We start from the raw sequence: 20,161 nt of genomic DNA, 5'->3' as shown, positions 1-20,161 counted from the left end.
TGATATATAAGTATGTATACCTAATTTATATCGTCATCTTAGCACCTAGCACCCATAGTACGAACAAGCTTTGCTTAGTTTGGGGCTAGGTTGATCTGTGGGTGTTCCTCAATATTTATTTATTTCAGTTTATCATTCCCTTAGAAATAGAGAAACATGAAGTAACGACCCAACTATTACACTGAATCTCATGTAAGGTTCATTAAAAATAATACAACATATTTTGCACAGCAACATATTATTTATTCACATGAAACATTAATTACAAGTATTTGAATAGTAAACACGCATGGAATGCTCGTATATCCATTTGTTGAGGAAGGGTTTGTGATCATTATGTGTGTGCTTACTAAGTAAAAGAACTGGGGCCAAATATTAGGTAAATTTTTTTTGAGGCTAAGGTCAACAAGCCATTTTCAACAAAAATTGAAGGAATCACTTGCCAATAAGACGATATTTCCATAATAGCTTGAATATTAAATCAATCTTAATGACAATGGACAAAATGAAAACGTCACGAATTATTTTGTGTTAATTGGAAGTACATACATTTGAAGCTAAACTCGATAAGTACTCACTGACCTTAGTTTCTTTTCAGAGCTGTATAATACTAGTGTATCATTATTTCCGCTGGTTTTCACATTTAACCACTAACATTTATTACATTCACAATTTCAACATTTTAATTAACATCAAGCACAATCAATAATAAAGAATTTACATCATTTAGTTAAAGGTTTATTATAAATAGCAACCTTCTTTAAAAACCATATACAAAATATGTATCTGTCCCTAGAACATTCCAAACAGTGCTAAAAACTATATATTTTTAGAAATATATTTATATCCATCTTCAATTGCGCATTACAACAGCCATGTAATCACAAATATTTATAATTTTAACATTATAATCACAAATAACAATCACAACTTAGACAAAACTAATAGTCAATCAATTTTTAAATTGTTGCAGTGGTTTTTAGGGACCTAATGGAATAAGTATGGTCAACCAACTCTAGAACCCTGTCTCATTGACACCATGGATTCTTTACCTTAGAATTAATTTTGACGTTAATTATGGAAAGGTTCTACAGCGGCCTAGGAATTCTAGGATTCAAAGTGGAAATTGGCAGGACAAAATGTCAGTGTGCCTCCTCAATCCTCATTGTAGTAGTAATCATGGTAATAATATTGTTTTTAAACACAGATGTGAATTGAGCAACAACATAACACAGTTTTTTGGTACTAGTTTTATAAGTTTCGCGTTTCACGGCATCTGGATGCTTTTTAGCTATTATTTTCTTTTAACTAACTTCAGCTCAATTCAGCTAGCGTATTTAAAGGATTTAGTCAATATAAAAATTAGGTTATTAAAAAAATATCCTTAAGCTTAAATTATGGCTTACGTGCTACACGTATTCATGAATAATAGAAAATAAAGTAATTGAGATATCTGAGTGGCGCGACCAAAATTAAACACATTTACGTTATAAATGCTTGATGAATGGAAGTCATAATCATATGCACAACATATTATTTCAATAAGTTTATTTTTAAAATAAAACCATGAAAACGGATTATATCGCGTATAATGAATCAAATTAATATTTCAATCTCAATGAATCAATCAATCTTTGTGTAGATTAATTAATTACAAAATTGGTTTTTAACATAGTAATTGTAATTTTTTTAACATAGTATGTTATTGTAAATTTTTAATAGTGTTCTAGCTTTATTAACAGTGTGTCAACCTGCCTTAAAAATCTACATTATTTATGGTCATGGTTCATTAATATTTCTTGTATGTGGGTAGCTTTTGCACATTGTAATGTTTCCTCAGTCACCTGTTGACCACGGATGCTGTAAAGTGTTCGAAACGTCGGGATTAATTGTAAATTCATTATACGCGATATAATCCGTTTCCACAGTTTTATTTCATGAGTAACTATCGCGGTAACCGAAGACAATATTAAGTTTATTTATAGTTTAATTTTGGCGAATGTCAAATACTATACAACATAATAGATACGAAAAATATTTCACTTCAGAATAAAACATTAAAAAAAGATACATTGCAGGAGCTTGTTTCAGTTTATGTAGTGTGTTATAATTATAAACTAAAAATCCATATTATGCTGTATAATATCGACTAGAAAAGTTAACATAAAAGTAACTGCTCCAAAGTTAAGCTTAAACTAAGTCCATGAATAATTAACATTTAAAAAGTGATTGTTTATTTGTGAAACAAAAAGGACTACTTAAAAATAATTAACTTATCTTATTTAGCTACTCCATTAACTTTCGGTTTTCCGTTTTCAATAGTTGTTTTTTCTTCGGTAAGACTGAGAGATGAGAGGGATATGTCATCTTCTTCGTCTGTAAACATAGAAAATAGTTTATAAGAAAAAAATACAGGTCAGGACTGAAAAAAATATAACTATTTCAATATATAATATAATTATGGGCAACTAAACTTGACTTACATAAATAAACATCTAAACATATTTGCATGGGAATAAGTAGGTAGGTTAGTATGATATACCTATGATAAGATTCTGACTTTTAGTCAGTCGAATTGGTTAACTAGACTCAATTGACATTAGATAACCTATTATTAATTTGTATAATACTAGTTAGATTAGACTACTCACACCCAAATTTCTAGTTTTACTTGCCACAACAACAGTTTCTACAGTTTTACTTACAACACTTACCAGAACTGACGTCAGATAGGTTTCTGGGACTCAGGCGGCAGCCCTTTGACATGTAGTTCTTGAGTTTGCCAAGCGACGCAAGTATTAGCCTAGAAAAGAAAATTATTCCATTAAGTAAGAGTAAAATGTAATTTGCAAATTTAAAATATAAATGAGGAGGATCAAATTTAGTTCATTGGGTTTCTCATTGAAGAACTAAGCAGATCAAAGGTCTTTTCTAGTGAATGGTATACAAGTTCCTGCTAAAGCCACACACTTCTAAATCTGCATGCCTAGAGTTCATTGTATTCAGTAGGCCTAGCACATGATTGCTGCGAGAGAATGGCGGGTCTTCTTCTTCTTATTGTATTAATTACATAAGGACGGGTAGTCTATCTCGCGGCGACATACTCTCGCGCCAATCATGCGCTAACCCTGCTGCGGAGTTCACTTGGTACCTTATGTATATGAACTTACCCAAAGGTGGGCTAGGAGACAATGGACGTGACAAGTTGGAACTGCACTGACACGTAGTAGGGGTGGTTCTCAACCATAGCCACTTCCATACGGGTTTTCGACTCGTCCTAGCCAATGAATCTGTCCACCTGCTTCGAGACGTTCTATGTATTCTGGGTTGACGTCGTACCTTAAGTATACGAACTTACCCAAGGAAAGGCGGACTAGGAGACAATGGACTCGACAAGTTGGAACATCACTGACACGTAGTAGGGGTGGTTCTCAACTATAGCCACTTCCATACGGGTTTTCGACTCGTCCTAGCCAATGAATCTGTCCACCTGCTTCTAGACGTTCTATGTATTCTGGGTTGACGTCGTACCTTAAGTATATAAACTTACCCAAGAAAAGGCGGGCTGGGAGACAACGGACGTGACAAGTATTCCGGATGGAACTGCACTGACACGTAGTATGGATGGCTCTCAACCATCGCCACTTCCATACGCGTTTTCGACTCGTCCTTGCCAACGAATCTGAGTCCACCTGCTTCTAGACGTTCTATGTATTCGGGGTTGACTTCGTATCGATGCCGGTGACGCTCTTCGATGACATCACGTTTGTATAATTGAGCTGGAAACAAAAAGTGTGGTTGCTAGAAAAAATGTGTCAACCTCAGGTTTTTCGTCTATGATACATGTAAAACAATTGTAATTACAGGTAAGGGTCCCCCCACATCTAGCGTCTCACGAGCGTCGCGTCGGGCCAACTGTATGGAAAAAGACGCCGCGTCGACGCAGCGTCAGGCTTTGCCCATACAGTTAGCCCGACGCGACGCTCGCTAGACGCTAAATGTGGGGGGACCCTAAAACATATTTTTTGAGTGCAGGGGCCCGTTTCTCGAAAGGTACAAGCCTTGTATTACAAGTGTGTTTCCATGGAAACCCATACGATTTGACAGTTCGCGCACTTGTAATACAAGGCTTGTACCTTTCGAGAAACGGGTCCCTGGTCGTCAAAGCTAAGAGTCTACAGACCCGCATAGCATTTAGTATTATTTTTATAGAAAGCTACTGATCCGTACACACCACAATATCAGCACGGGAAGCATGGTCGCGCGATAGACGATAAAATAGCAGGCCGTCCCTATCGCACTATTTGTAAGTGCTTTGCATACTGTATATTAAATTTTCGAGCGTTTTTTACGAGCTGAGGGAATATGGACTGAGCTGGAACGAGGCCAAGGCGGTGGCTCAAGATAGAAAGGCGTGGAAGGATCTTGTGGAGGCCCTATGCATCTATGGTATGCCTTATGACATACAACATTAAATTTTGCGGCTGAGTGGACATACGCTCGAAAAATATAGGTACAGTCGAGTTCATAAATATGTGTAAACTTACTTATTAAACTAGGTTCCAAATAAGTCTTCCTCTTCCCCAACCTCATGGTACCCCCCATATTCCCCGGATGATGCTCCGGCATATCTATCACCAATTTATCCTCGCACTGCGGATTGACTTCTGTACTATTAGCCCCCTTCAAACCGAGAACGTTTCTGGCGAATTCTATGACGGACGCTTGGAGCCCGAGACATATGCCTAGGAAGGGCTTTTGTGTTTCGCGGCACCATTGGCAGGCCTCGATCTTGCCTTCCATGCCTCTTTGGCCGAATCCACCAGGGACTATGACGCCACTGTAAAAATATTTCAATAGTAATTTAGTAACTAATAGGATTCAAACATTAGTCCTACAAAGCTTTCAGAGCCTTCTCAGAGAGCTCACTAGATGGCACTAGTAGTAAAAGCCAATCTTTCATTGTACTCTTATTTTAACAGTGGTCAAGTACTCTTTATGTAAACATTAAATAAATGTCATATACAAAGAAAAAGTGACCAAAGCCTCCAGTGCTCCGAGCTGGAATCGAACCAACGTACTCCGCTTACCGGGCGAATGCCAGAACCACTTTCGGTCCACGGTTTTGCAAGGGTCGAAATTTCTAAGTATATGACATTTTCCGAAGGCTCGTGGCGCCCTCTGACACCTCTGGTGGCGCCTCTGGTGGTATATGACATTTATTTAATGTTTAGAACATAATGGTAGTGTTACTACTTAAAAAATAACAAGTTAAAATATTTTCTATGAAAGTAATTTAATTTGTTCTTAGAGTACTCTTTATCTCATTGAAAATTTTCCTTTAGATTTTTTTTCATTTATTTAACCTGGGAGTCTTAGCAATTGGCAAGCCACCCCATATCTTTTAGATTTCTAAGGGGAGTTTTCATATCCACTAAACAAAAATAGAAGATAGCGCTCCTCCTACAATGATAATTTTTTATTTTATTTTTTATTTTATTTATTTGGTTCACCAACAACTGTTTACACTGGCCTATGAAAAAATTGGAATTTATACAAGCAAATGGTTTACAGACTAAGTGCAACAATTACTTACAGGTAAACACAGCATGCGTTTCATACAAAGAAATACTAGAAAAGGTCCCGCAAACAATAACTTATTAAATATATAATTAAGGTAACTGATTCTTCTACAGATGATTCAGTACACTAGATGTGGATAGATAACTATGTACTTGCTGTTTAAATTTACTTAGCGAGTCAAAATGTATGTCAGTGTGATCACTACACGCATTAAGAAGCTTACAGAACCGCGGTACAGGCGAGCTGCTGCCATAAACAGTTCGTCTGAGAGGTGGACATAGAGGAGTAATGGGGTTGCGTGGAATTCGAGCCGGAGCGCGGAAAGACAATAGTTGTAATAACTCTAAACAATCTATTTTTGACCTCAACAATTTGTACAAGAAAATGGCATCCGAGATTCTAAAACGTAATTCTAAGGAGTCCATCCGAAAATGTTGTAATCTACTTTTATATGAGGGCTTTTTTTTAAAATACCAGCAGAAAATGATATGTGACGTACGAACCGCTTTTGTACACGCTCTATCCTTAAAGAATGGGTTGCATAGTGCGGACGCCACACTACACTGCAGTATTCCATGACACTTCTCACATAGCTGTTGTATAATAATATTTTTGTTGTTCCTGATTTGAAATTTTTTCCATTTCTTATGACAAATCCTAACATTTTTGATGATTTCTTAATAATATTTTCTATGTGAGGTAAAAATGTGAGCTTTTGATCGAAAAGTACACCTAGGTCACGTATTGTGCTCACCTCCTGAATAGGTGTGTCGTTGATGTCATACTTAGAATCTATCGCGTTATGTTTTCTAAAGAATTTTATATGCATGCACTTGTTCGCGTTTAAAAACATTTTGTTATTATGACACCATTCGACGACCCTACACAAGTCAGCTTGCAACAATTTTACATCAATATCGGAGTCGATAGTACGAACAAACTTCAAGTCATCGGCGTACATGAAAACATTCGAATGAATAATGCTATTTGGGAGGTCATTTATAAATATATTGAAAAGGACAGGGCCTAGGTGCGATCCTTGCGGGACTCCTGACGTTATGCTATAAGACGAGGATTGGAATCCATTCACTACCACCTGAAATTGCCTGTCCACCAGGTAAGATTCCAGCCATTTCAGCAAAGCACCGAACCCATATGCTGACAATTTTTTTAGCAATATTTTATGGCAAACTTTGTCGAATGCTTTGCTGAAATCAGCATAAATTACATCAGCCTGCTTACGTAATATAATGATGCTGACTTGAGCTCTTGCACATATGTATATACTATGCATTGATTGCGTTATTGCCTTTATTTCTTTGATTCCTACTAGGTACTTATTATTTTCATTACATAAACAATCTAGGTAACATAAGCATACTCACTCGCTTTTGCAAAGATCCTGCCATGCCTTATGATAGCTAACCGGATCGTCAATTTTCGTCTGCCGCTCCAAAGACACAGCTTCTATATAAGTCAGGTTTAGTTTACTACTAGCAGCGATACAGGCGTGCTGTAAAGCCTTGGTCACACTTGCGTAGCTATCTTCTAGTTTAGTGTATTTGCCTACTAGGGCAATGTTGACTTCTTTGCGTAAGTTGTCTACACGTTTGGCTAGGTTGCGCCACTTTTGCATGAATCTGGAATGATAAAAGTAGGTAATTTAGAATCTAGGTAACGCGATAACTGTTATAGAAACTAGGTAAGGTTATAATGATAAAATTGTAGGTTAATGATCTGCGGGCGTATGAATATGGAATGAACAAATAGAGATAGAGACAAATAATAATAAAAAATAGAACACTACTCTGAGTACTTTGCATACTGTATATTAAATTTTCGAGCGTTTTTTACGAGCTGAGGGAATATGGACTGAGCTAGATAGAAAGGCGTGGAAGGATTCTGTGGAGGCCCTCCCCGCTGAAAGTGCCGCCCTCACACAAAAACGCGAACAGTCGACCTGTCATATGTCACTCATACAAGCATAGTACGCGTTCACCTACACGAACTTAGTCTGTGTGCTAGGAACGCGCCTCTTTCATATATTTGATCGCCAGTGTCCGAGGTGTGGTTTGGGAGAAGAAAAAATTATAAATGGCATTACTCATGGCCACAGACTAGCTTACCTGCCTGGCCTAGGCATGGAGATGTTGAGCTGCAGCCGCTCGTTCAGGTATGTGACGACGCCTTGCGCCTCCATCAGTAGAGGCACGTGGTATACTGAGGTCAGGTCGTGGATGCAGATTACCTAAACAGATGTCAAATACTAAAGAAAAGCTTGACTAGGCGGGGTCCAGTCTAGGTGCTAATAGTATTCTTCGTTTATAAATGTACAAATAACTGTCTAGTTTTTAGGGTTCCGTAGTCAACTACGAACCCTTATAGTTTCGCCATGTCTGTCCGTCCGTCCGTCCGTCCGTCCGCGGATAATCTCAGTAACCGTTAGCGCTAGAAAGCTGAAATTTGGTACCAATATGTATATTAATCACGCCGATAAAGTGCAAAAATAAAAAATGGAAAAAAATGTTTTATTAGGGTACCCCCTCTACATGTAAAGTGGGGGCTGATATTTTTTTTCATTCCAACCCCAACGTGTTATATATTGTTGGATAGGTATTTAAAAATGAATAAGGGTTTACTAAGATCGTTTTTTGATAATATTAATAATTTCGGAAATAATCGCTCCTAAAGGAAAAAAAAGTGCGCCCCCCCCCTCTAGCTTTTGAACCATATGTTTAAAAAATATGAAAAAAATCACAAAAGTAGAACTTTATAAAGACTTTCTAGGAAAATTGTTTTGAACTTGATAGGTTCCGTAGTTTTTGAGAAAAATACGGAAAACTACGGAACCCTACACTGAGCGTGGCCCGACACGCTCTTGGCCGGTTTTTAATTTACGAACGTCCAATGTAGGTGATAATTTCAACTAGGCGGAGACAGGGTCTAAGGGTTGGCTCACCCCGGAATGGCAGCGGCCGGCAGCGACGCGGCGAACAATTTTAAACTTTATCTAAGTACATATTTAATTTAACACATGTCACAGTTTCGTTATCTTTCGACCCCTTATTTGCCAAGAGTGGCACTGAAGCTTTAGTAGTTTCATGTGTTCTGCCTACCCCTTTATGGGATACAGGCGTGATTGTATGTTGTTGTTGTTGTTGTATATTTAATTTAAAAAGACCAGTATCACTTGACTAACTCAAACAGGTCGTGCGGTCTTTTTTTTATGTAGATAAAGTTTATAATTACTTCGGCACCCACTGCTCGCCGCTGCCATTCCGGTGTGAGCCGACCCTTTTAGCTACTTCGGTTATAAGAATTATATTTGAAACATTAAATTAGAAGAAATGGCTTTAAGACGATACGATACAGGTCAATTCTCCATACAAACGCTCTCGACTATTTCCTCCCTGGTTTTTGAAGATAGAGCAATGATTTTTTCAACACAGATTATTATTATTTTTATCTGTGTCGGACCGTTTTGATTTTTTTGCTATTTTTATTTTAAAAGACGCTAGAGCCAATCAAAAATTTCTAAAAACGGCTTTTTTCAATATGGCTCAAAAAAAGGTGTGATACTCAATATCGGTAAAAATTATCCAAAAAATCTAAACGGCCCGACACAGATTATTTCATTGTTATTCAGATTCTCAAATTTCGTTCCGTTTAAATAAGTTTTGAAGGAGGAAACAGTCGAGAGCAGAACCTCGATCTTAAAGATTTTTTCGCAATATCTTTTAACTGAGTTGTTCTTAATGGACATTTTTTTTCGATAAATCTATACCTTGTACTTTTGGCTCTTGAAAAAAGTGTAAACAAACCGGAGCCGTCAAATTTGAGGGTTGTTTATTAGGTAACGTTTGGTTCCTGATTTTTTTTCTCTATTTAAAAATAAATTGAGTTCACTACTATTTTCCATTTCATGTTACTAACATGTAATTTCGTTTAATTTGACGGAACATAATACACCTTCATGAATACAAGCTTATCGTCATTACATTTAATTAATATAATTATTTTCTTCAGGAAATCTTTAACCAAAAAGTACCCAATTTGGCAGAGGTTTAAAACTCATGGTTGCATTTTAATCTGGGTGTAACACTTACGCGATTTTTAATTTTATCTGACATTTTGACATTCTTGTTATCAATCATCATCATCATCATCATCTGTTCCAAATTTGATATTTGTGTTTTCGAGCTTCCGTTTCTCCGTATGAGATGATGATTGTTATATTTCTGTATTTTTTTTATACTAGATGGTAGTTTAGTTGATTCAGTAATATTTATAGGTACCACACTAAATTTTGATGAAAAACAGAGAAATATAAAAAAGCAATAGAAATATAATTAAGATTATCTGTGCATGAAATAATAAAAAAATATAAAAAAAAATATGTCGTTCTATTCTATGTGTTTAATGGTGAAAACATATGTATATTTTTAAGTAAAACGCAATACTTTATATATACGTTATTTTATTCTGGTCAGGACGATGACGACGATGAGGATGAAGACGAAGATGATTCTGTCACATTTATTATTATTCTGTCGGCCAAATCGTCAATCTTGTTGTCTAACTCTTTCATTTTCTTCTCTTCCTTGATGATATGTTCTTCGCATCTTCTCCAGTTTTCTGGTTTCACGTTAGCAATGTGCGTTTGCCGACCCATTATAAACTTGTAATTACACTCGTCTTGTCTAATTGTACAAATGTATTTGGTAAAATTAAGCAAAAGTAGGTATATGTTTTTGGAATGGAACGGACTATAGTAGTGAGCTCAATTACTTTTTTTTAAATACGAATATTTTAACAGGAACCAAACGTTACTGATAAACAACTATTTGACGGTTTGTTAACAATTTTTTAAATACCTATAAATACAAGGAATCGCATCGCAATCGCAACTCTCACCTTACTTACCATTTATGCGTTTATAATCATTAAAATTGGCTCACCATGAATAAAAAGTACCAAGTAAGTAGCGACCTACAATTTTGTTCTTCGATCTGGCCTTAAAAGGTTCACTACCCCTGGAACTGTCAAATTTGACGGCTCCGGTTTGTTTACACTTTTTTCAACAGCTAAAAGCACAAGGTATAGTTAATAACACTAGTATATTTAACTGAAATTCCCAAATTGAAATGGAGACTCCTTTCCATTTTAGCATTTTCGCTCCCGTAGCGTCTTAAGTTGCTGACTTTGCAATTGAAATTATGCTCCCACCTGTTCCGGAGCGATGTGACAGAAGTTAGATATCTTCTCCTTCACAGTGTGGTTTATATGTTTCTCAAAGCAACACAATATCAGGGCTGGCGACAGGCCAAAGGCTCAGTTCACACACTGAAAACTGCTTGAGCTTTGTAACTCACCTGCTCAAGGGCCATATGGTAAATACATATAAGATATTTCCTAGACTTTTGTTGATAGGATTCTTGGAGTCACACAGTTCAGCTCACACACTAACAAAGTTGACTTGAAAATCTCTCACCTGTTCCGGAGCGACATGACAGAAGTTAGATATCTTCTCTTTTACAGTGTGGTTTATGGGTTTCTCAGAGCGACACAGTATCAGGTCAGGCGAAAGGCCCAAACCGCGCAGTTCGCGCACCGATGATTGTGTTGGCTTGGTCTTCGGCTCGCCTGTTGATTTTGGCTACGAAAATGGAAAATAACTTTTATAGGATTTCATTATCTATGCTGTCCGATAGATATCATGTGGCTTAAAACGAAGATTTTATGTATCAGCATCAGCCTAATCTAAACCTTTACTACTTGGTGATGTTTTCTAGATATAAGTAAGTATTATATTCTGTTCTTTCGTTATTAAATGGAATTGGTATTATGTTCGAAGTGAATGAGATGATAAGCAAAGGCTTTATGTACATAAAAATGGTAATGGTTATGGTCTTTATAGATTTATTACTTTTAGTTTCCCTATCCATAATGATAACTGATATTAATTAAACAATAATTACAATTAGAAATGTACCATTAAAAATCCAATTATTTTGTTCTACATTCAAGTAGTTTAAAACAATATAAATATAATGAATTTATTGAATTACAAAAAGCATACAATTTAAAGATATATTTCTTTAAAATAATAATCAGTGTCTATACATATTAATATAAGTATATGTATATTGCCAAATAATACACATCACACCTATAAATAATACTAAATAACTAATCTACACTCTACACCAAACTATTATACAACTACTTGGCACCAATCAATAAATTCTAAAATAATCTAATCTAACATATATGTTGTGCAAATGCAATAATACATAATAGCCAGGTAAATATGTAGTGCGAAAATATTTGCCTTCGTATTGTTACGGAAACGTAAACGTGTCATGCTGTTTCAGTCAGTGTCAGTACAAGATGTACTGACACTGACTGAAGACATGACCACTTGAGAACCTCCTATAGAGTAGAAATCTTGTATATTTTGTTCGCGATACGAGTCACCAGTGTTTGGGGTGCGAGGAGCGGGCGGGGAATGTGTTAAGCGCGCTGTGATTGGCCGTTTCAAGGACGGCCGGCAGTCGCGCCAGATGAAAAGGGACAGAAGTATGACTGTCCCTCTACTGACGCGTAAGTGGCCAATGTAAGTTGACCTATGCCGGCTCTGAATAAATTATAAATATGACTTATTTGTGGAATGTAATGCCGTCTGTTTTTAAATTTGAGCTTCTTGTTACCTTTCCACACCATTTCACACTACAGGTGGACATCTTTAAGGCATCAAAATACCCTTTTCCAATTTTTTAGTGCGAAAAACACGCGCTGCTTTCGGGTCTGTTACTTGGTCGATACTGATCGGGCACGGCGAGCGCCCGCGCTTATATCAGTGCAAATACTAGGAAGGCTGGCGACCGCGAGTCGTCTTGTAATGGATGTCTATAGGGGTTGGTCTGTGAGCATGACAAATACGAACGTTTCCGAAGGAAACCCTTTTCGCACTACATCTGTACACAGAGCAAGCATTGTAGCAAATCATTTTCTTCGCCAAACAGACAATAGCCGGGTCCACAAAGTGACGGACGGTCGAGGAAAACGTGAGAGCTGCGTCGACCATGGTATGTCTATTAGGGTGGGTCACTCCTGCATGGAGAAAAAAAAAGTATTATATTTTCATTAGGCACAGTTACAAAAACTTGGAAACTGATGCAAATAAACAGTATTTCAAATTATTTTGCAATTGGAATTAATCTTCTGCCTCTGGATCCACTTTGAAGTTTTCATATATTTTTTTGTACATTTTGTGTGGTGTGCGGAGTATATGTATGTATTGTCTTTTAATTTAAAATTTTGCTATTAATATATACCATTATTGGCATCGTAATAGCATGCTAAAGGTTCAAAGAAAATAAATTAAGAAAAAAACCTCAAAAATTTAAACCTTTTTTACACCCTACTCCATATAAAATACAAAAACTTCAACTGAAATCCGGAGGCAAAAAAATAAACATAAAAATTAAAAAAAAAATTGTACACTAATTAATTGCAAAATGGCACCTTTTTGTGACTGTGCCCCCTAAGAAAATAAAAAAAAAGTAAAAATGACCCACCCTAATGTCTATATTGTCCGTTTATCTTGTGAGGACATTGCCTTGCTCTGGTGCTTGCTCTGTGTAGATCCAGCTAAGGACCCATTTACACGGTGCGCGAAGTCACATGCCATCTTGATTACATTATGGGCTCTTAAGGTTACATACAATTGAGCACAACAATCCAATACCGCAATGCAATGATACTCGCATGTGACTTCACACACTGTGTGGGCCCTAAGTGAGAGTGCATGCCAATGCCAACATTAAACTTTACTTGTTGTCCAAAAGCAGCGAATGGCCGTGTCTGGGAAAATAACAAGTCAAACATAGACCATTAGCTTGTGTTGTGTTTTAACTAATTAACAGTGATCGGATTCAGGGGTGCCATTTCGCGGGATCTCGGTGCGTAAGCTTAGTATGGATGTAAGTAGCTTTTAGCCTCGAGATTCCATATGAAATGTTTAAGTTAATGTTGAGTTCAGAAATGTTATAAATGTATCCACACTATGATCAATGTTTGAGGTCATTCACCCGAAATGACACACCCTAATCTAATCACTGCTAAAATATTAATCACATGTAGTTGATATTTTAGATGAGAAAGAATGTTTTTAAATTTAAAAGTGGAAAATGTCTGCCTTGGGTGAGACTTGAACTCATCCTAGTGGCATCGATTGCAGACGTTTCTGCTAATCAGAAGTTAAAACAATGTTTTTATTTTGCAAAACTAACTTCTTGCATTCACAAATCAAGCTTTGTTGTTTGCAACTGTCACTCTAGGGTTAAATTTACTTTGGAATTATAAAATCTTTTTATACTTGACTAGTGAATTATAAAAACCTCTTTTATTTATACTTGATGATGATCTGACAATTTTTGTAATAAAACTTCCAAGAGACTGAAACATACTAAATATATGTATGGTAAAAATATATTACTATTTTTGTTTATCTTTTAATTATGTCCATACAAAAGTTAATTGGAGATTTATAATTATTTGATTTCAATTAATCAATAAATTTTTTTGTTAAATACATAAATACTTTTCTGTTAAATTACAAGTTTTGTGATTTAGATATAACATTAGTTAGGTTCTATGGAATAATGTGTTTGTCTTCTACATACAAGTGTCAATACAAAAAAAAAATTAAGAACAAAGCTTACTAAGAGTTACTGATGACTTGATACAAATGGATAGCTCTTAAGTGCCTATTAGCTCATAGTTCTATGATAACATCAACAGTATTACTCAGGTTTTATTGTAATTATTAGTAAACAGACTTCACAGCAGTCAATTATGTTTCTAGTAGCACAATATTAATTGATTGTCATTAATTACATGCAAGAATGTTTAGTCTGAGAAAAGAGATTTCAGATAACTTTCCTGCATTATGAATAAACTTATTAAAATATACACTGAGGTCTCTTTTTCCAATAAACAATAAAAATTTGGTTTTCAAACTCACCATTGGTACTAGGGAAACATGAGCGCAGCAGAAGTTTTCTTTCTTCACTCGGAATTGGAACTGCCTAAACGCTTCTACAAATGACATGCCCTCTATGTCTCCGATGGTTCCACCGAGTTCCACGATGCAGACTCGTGGAGGTGTGTTCTCTGGTGTGACTGGGATGTGGGCCACACGTTGCACCCATTCTTGTATAGCATCAGTTATGTGCGGGATCACTAAAGTAACAATATTTAATGTTGGAATTTAAAACAATACTGATTTTTTTTTATATTATCCTATAGGAATACAATATGAATCTTGGTCATTAACAGCAATTCATTGCTATAATAACTAACACATGTGATCTTTATCAGATTTTATTTTATAAGTGCTTTTGACCGTAGTTCCCACTGTGTTGGTAATTTGAATGAGGCATTCAGCATATTTAAGTAGATATAGTCTCAGAATATTAAGCATACCCTGAACTGTCTTGCCGAGGTAGTCGCCGCGGCGTTCGCGCTCGATCACCTGCTGATAGATCTTCCCTGTCGTTATGTTATTGTCCCTATGCAAGGTGATGTCCAAGAAGCGCTCGTAGTTGCCAAGATCAAGGTCCACCTCTCCGCCGTCATCCAATACGTAAACTTCACCTACAAAACAAAAATAGAATGCATCCGCTGCAACGTAGTTTACATCGAAAGCTTCCTACAACGCCCCATTAGGTTAAAGGACCCACTTACCATGCTCGTATGGAGAGAAAGTGCCTGCGTCGATGTTAATATATGGGTCAATCTTAATAGAAGTCACGTCGATGCCGCAGCTTTTTAAAATAGTACCGAAAGAACTTGCGATGACACCTTTTCCTACACCACTTATCACTCCCCCGGTAACTAAAATGTATTTCATATCCGACATTGTGATAGTCACACTAAATCATTTGATAACGTGGAAAACTGATCTACGACTGAAACGTGCTTCCGTTATATTAAATTCAATAATGCTAGAAAAAAACCAGTCAAATCAATCGAGCACACCAATCACACGTGCAGACAAACTTCATTTGTGGTGGCATATTTCAAACACTACTTCTAGCGCTTCATGAACACTCTTCGCAATTCCATGAGTCAGTTTTCTCTTCGACTTAAATAGTTTGAGGTCCTAATTGTACTAATAAGTCAGGCTACAAGTCTTTTCTAATTTTCTCAATAACAAAACAATAATGTTTTAAGATAAAAAATGTTAAAGACTACTTTTATTGTATTTAAATAAGCTTACTTAAGGCTTTGTTTTGTACACAACTAGAAACAAGCTGATGCGATGAAATAAAAATTGATTTTCTTTCGTAATTTCCGTACAATTTGGACTGAGCATTAATGTACAATATACATGGCAACACTAAAACCGATCTGTCAATTCAGCTGACATTCGTGTTTGCAATGCAAGCGTTCTTTTGCAGAGTGCGATTTTCTAGATTTCATTTTGATTGTTAAAATTACGATCTTCGTAGAAACTTCTAGTGGAATACAAAATGCCAAAGTATTACTGCGATTATTGTGACACATATTTAACCCACGATTCACCTAGCGTGCGGAAAACACATTGTACCGGCCGAAAGCATAAGGACAACGTGAAATTTTACTACCAAAAATGGATGGAGGAGCAAGCGCAACATCTAATAGATGCAACAACTGCTGCATTTAAAGCTGGAAAGATAGCACAGAATCCGTTTGGCGGTAAAGGTGCTGCTATTCCGCCGCCATGGGATCCTTCAGTAATGGGCCCAGGAGGACCGCGACCGCCCGTGCCTACTCCAGGAGGTCCGCCGGGCATGTTGCCGCCGCCTGCCATGGGTCCCGGAGGACCAATGGCGCCACACATGATGATGGGACCGCACGGTCCAATGCCGCCTATGATGGGAATGCGGCCGCCGATGATGATGGGCATGGGCCCTATGGGACCCATGGGTCCTATGGGCCAGATGCGACCACCTTTAATGAATGGCCCGCCAATGAACAAATAGCAGAAGTTTAAAGTGAGTGAAAGACGATAATTTAATACAAACAGCCACAAACCTTTACCTGGATTTACTGTAGTTCCATTTTAACTCAATTTGTCTCTAAGAATGGCATACAATGTTTCAACCTTTAAGTTTTATTAAATGTGGTTGTTACCATCATAAATGTAGTGTTTTGTTAGCATTTATGCATCATTTAGTAAATCAGGCCCCATAGCCGAATGGCATTTCTATGACTTAATTGAAAACGAAACACCGCAAAAGGTAGTCTGGCTCTGTCGCGCTAATATGCAAGAGTGATAGAGGTAGATATCTATTTGTACAATCGGCTACACACGCTGACAATAACTTAATTTTATTGACAGCCAAGAATTTATTTAATTTTGTATAAATGGTTTCATTTGTACTTTTCACCAATTATTAGTAGACTTTACTAGAATTAAGGACAGGTTGACAATCTTTAAGAAAATGATGTAATTATAATTTGTAAAGTCCCATGCAACTTCCAAACCATGGGTTGCTGATTATACAAGATCTAGGTTATCATTGAATTATATTTGTAAATTAAGTAAATTGTGTTTTTTTTTACACCATAAAATAACATCCTTGTGGACATAGAGAATAGAGGAGATAAATGTACTATTGCACGCAGGCTGAGCGTGAGTTATAGAAAAATCGTTCTCCCAAGGGAATAATGAAATTTCTTGTACCTTACTTAACTTTTTTACATCTTTTTACATATTTTTTACATTGCGAGTGTGATGAAATTAACTTACTCTCGTTAGTAATATTCAACTTCCTCCCCTTGTTGCACAATGTACTATTATGCAACAGGCGTTTAAAGGAGGTCAAAAAAGACGAGTGGCGTGGGTAACAATTTGAGGCGAAGCTGAAAATTGTTATTAAGATGCCACGAGTATTTTTTGACTCAGTTAAACACCGTTGCATACAATACTTTTTCTACAACCATGCACTTACTTTTGAATAGTTTTCCAGAATAACTTTCGTGAAATTCGCACTGTTTCCTATAAGTATTTTGAGGTGTCCCCAATATTAAAAAAAATATTAAATTAATTTGTGACTGCTTGAGATGGAAACTGTTTTGAGATGTTTCTATGATGATAATAGATTTATTAACTCCCGACACAAAAACGATGGGGTGTTAAAGTTTGACGTGTCTGTCTGCCTGTCTGTCTGCGGCATTGTAGCATTTGTAGCTCCCAAACAGATTTAGTTTTTTTTTTGTTTGAATAAATTAGTCGGGAGTATTCTTAGGAATATCTTGCAATATTATGGGCCCTTTGTTGTCTGATATAATAAATAAATTATTATTATTCCTTTATTTATCTCTTTTCTTAGATTAGGTTTTTTACAATATGAGTATAAAAGTAAAATAAAATAAAACACTTACAAAACAATATAAAACACATATAAACACATTATAAAAAACCTAACCTAGGGTGCCGCCAGCAGCGGGGCAGGGCCCAAGCTGCCGGTGGTTAGGGCTGCAGAGAGAGGAACCGTCGAACTATCCGCGCTGTGTCCAAGATCACCGCCTTCTGCATCTGGCCCTTGATCCAGCCACCTAGCGAGAGTCTCTTAAGATGTTGGTCGAGACTCTTCGCTATGAGACCGTTCGCTGAAACGACTATCGGAACAATGATCGTTGATTCAACATCCCACATGGCGGTTATCTCGTGAGCCAAGTCTAGGTACTTACTGGACTTGTCCTTCTCGGCTTTCACGAGATTCTCATCATGGGGGATGGTGATGTCAACGAGCACTGCCCGGCGTTGCAGTCGATCTATTATCACAATGTCAGGCTTATTGGCTACAATAGTCCTGTCAGTGATAATAGATTGATCCCAATAGAGCGTGGCACGACCATTTTCGAGAACTGGCGCAGGTAAGTACTTGTAGTACGGTACTTCGCGGTCCACAAGGCCGTATTGAAGAGTAAGTTGCTGGTGAATAATCCTGGCTACGAGATTATGTCTGTGCAAGTACTCGCCGTTAGCAAGATGAGAACAACCGGAAATAATATGCCTGAGTGACTCTCCGGGACGGCGGCATGCCCGACAAATGTCGACCGTACCGTCCTTCAGGATATATTTCCGGTAGTTGTTCGTCATCATAACTTCGTCCGCAATTGCACAGGCAAAACCCTCGGTTTCTCCGAAGAGGTCCCCGAATCGTAACCAGTTCACCGATGCGAGCAGATCTACATCGGGTCCCGTGAGGGCCTTGTAGAACCGCCCGTGTAGCTGCTTGCTCTATTATTATTTAGCCATGTTACATTCAAAAAGTAACCACAGCTTTGTATTGGTCAGTCCATCTGCATCTATATTAAGGATGTGGGGTCCACACAGAGCATGGTACATTGCGAGGCAGTTTCCTTGCAGCAAACATGCTATTTCAAAATTTAAATGTAATTTACTTACTGTTGGGTCAATCCACGGCAAGAGTAACGAGTCACGATTTTATGGCATGTTCCATTTATTCACAATGCAAGTTCACATGATAACCTATCTCTAAATATGTGTTACTTTCCCGATATGCATAGATCCTTTCATTTGCAGCTTTAGTTCAAATAAACACTCAGTGTAGTCGTGACTCACGTTACTTTTACGTGGATTCTCCCTGCTAGTCTTTCTCTGAAGAGGTTCCATCTGGTTGCACTTACCATAAGCCTTTCAATTTTAGTATCAAGTATTAAAAAAAAGCTTTAAAAATGATTTATTACACAGTTTCATGAAATAAAACATGACAATTAAACTGAGTACAAATGTAGAGAATAATCCATTCTCAATATATTTTGTTAGCATCTCTTGTATTTGCCACAATGTTACTTTAGTTATCTTCAGTTTCAATATAGTGATGGGTTATTGACTATAATGTATACAATTACAAGGCAAAAATATCACAACACATTAAACCTATCCTGCACAATCTTGTAAAATATTTCTAATAGTCGAACTAGCACTTTGTTTCTTTCGGTCACGTCTGTTTTCACCCTCATCTGAGTTGCGTTCCCCATACTCAGTGTAGATTTGTATTACAATCACAAAAAATTCTATAATGAAGAGCATGATCATGACAAATGGTATCAGTATAGTTGAGACGACGCGCGCGCTCTCTGCTCGGTATTTTTTGGACGGTCTGACCGAGTATTCCTTTAGGATCATAACAGCAAGGGAGATCTGAAGGCCTGTACAGGTGATAAGAACGTAGCACTGGAGGAACCGGGACATCTGATGGTTAAATATCTCGCCGATGAGCTGCGTTCCCATGAAGATGTACACTGTTGTGATGGCCACTGGCGCTAGTAAAGAATGTTCTATTTCAGTGTTTTGGTTACCTATTTCAGTGAAAACGTATACGGTGTTAAGAAAAACTATGGCTAGTTTGATCCACATGCTTTTACATGTAGATTATTTTCAGATAAACAAGTATAAGGTGGGCATCTAATTTGAAAGAACTTGTGTCACGTCCAACGTGCGTCCAACAGACAGCCGGATGAACGACTTTTTTACTTTTAATATTTTTGGAAAAGT

At 37.0% G+C, this 20,161-nt stretch overlaps 2 protein-coding genes across 2 annotated transcripts; one reads left to right on the top strand and one right to left on the bottom strand.

Moving 5' to 3' along the window:
• Positions 1–227: 227 nt before the first annotated feature.
• LOC125224685 (CTP synthase) lies at positions 228–15,651 on the bottom strand. The gene is made up of 10 exons (XM_048128116.1): positions 15,334–15,651; positions 15,073–15,243; positions 14,612–14,829; positions 11,075–11,239; positions 7,710–7,831; positions 6,969–7,223; positions 4,548–4,840; positions 3,551–3,779; positions 2,715–2,803; positions 228–2,376 (listed from the first exon to the last, which is right to left on the bottom strand). Exons 1-10 carry the CDS (start codon positions 15,506–15,508, stop codon positions 2,279–2,281), a joined length of 1,815 nt encoding a protein of 604 aa, XP_047984073.1. The 5' UTR covers positions 15,509–15,651; the 3' UTR covers positions 228–2,278.
• A 351-nt stretch (positions 15,652–16,002) lies between these two features.
• Positions 16,003–17,180, top strand: LOC125224673 (U1 small nuclear ribonucleoprotein C). The gene has a single exon (XM_048128100.1). It carries the CDS (start codon positions 16,122–16,124, stop codon positions 16,611–16,613), a length of 492 nt encoding a protein of 163 aa, XP_047984057.1. The 5' UTR covers positions 16,003–16,121; the 3' UTR covers positions 16,614–17,180.
• The last annotated feature ends 2,981 nt before the right edge of the window (positions 17,181–20,161 follow it).

Source organism: Leguminivora glycinivorella, chromosome 3, assembly GCF_023078275.1.
Source record: "Leguminivora glycinivorella isolate SPB_JAAS2020 chromosome 3, LegGlyc_1.1, whole genome shotgun sequence".
Lineage (NCBI taxonomy): Eukaryota > Metazoa > Arthropoda > Insecta > Lepidoptera > Tortricidae > Leguminivora > Leguminivora glycinivorella.
The sequence above is the reverse complement of the archived record's forward strand: the minus strand, read 5'-3'. Positions and strand labels throughout refer to the sequence as shown.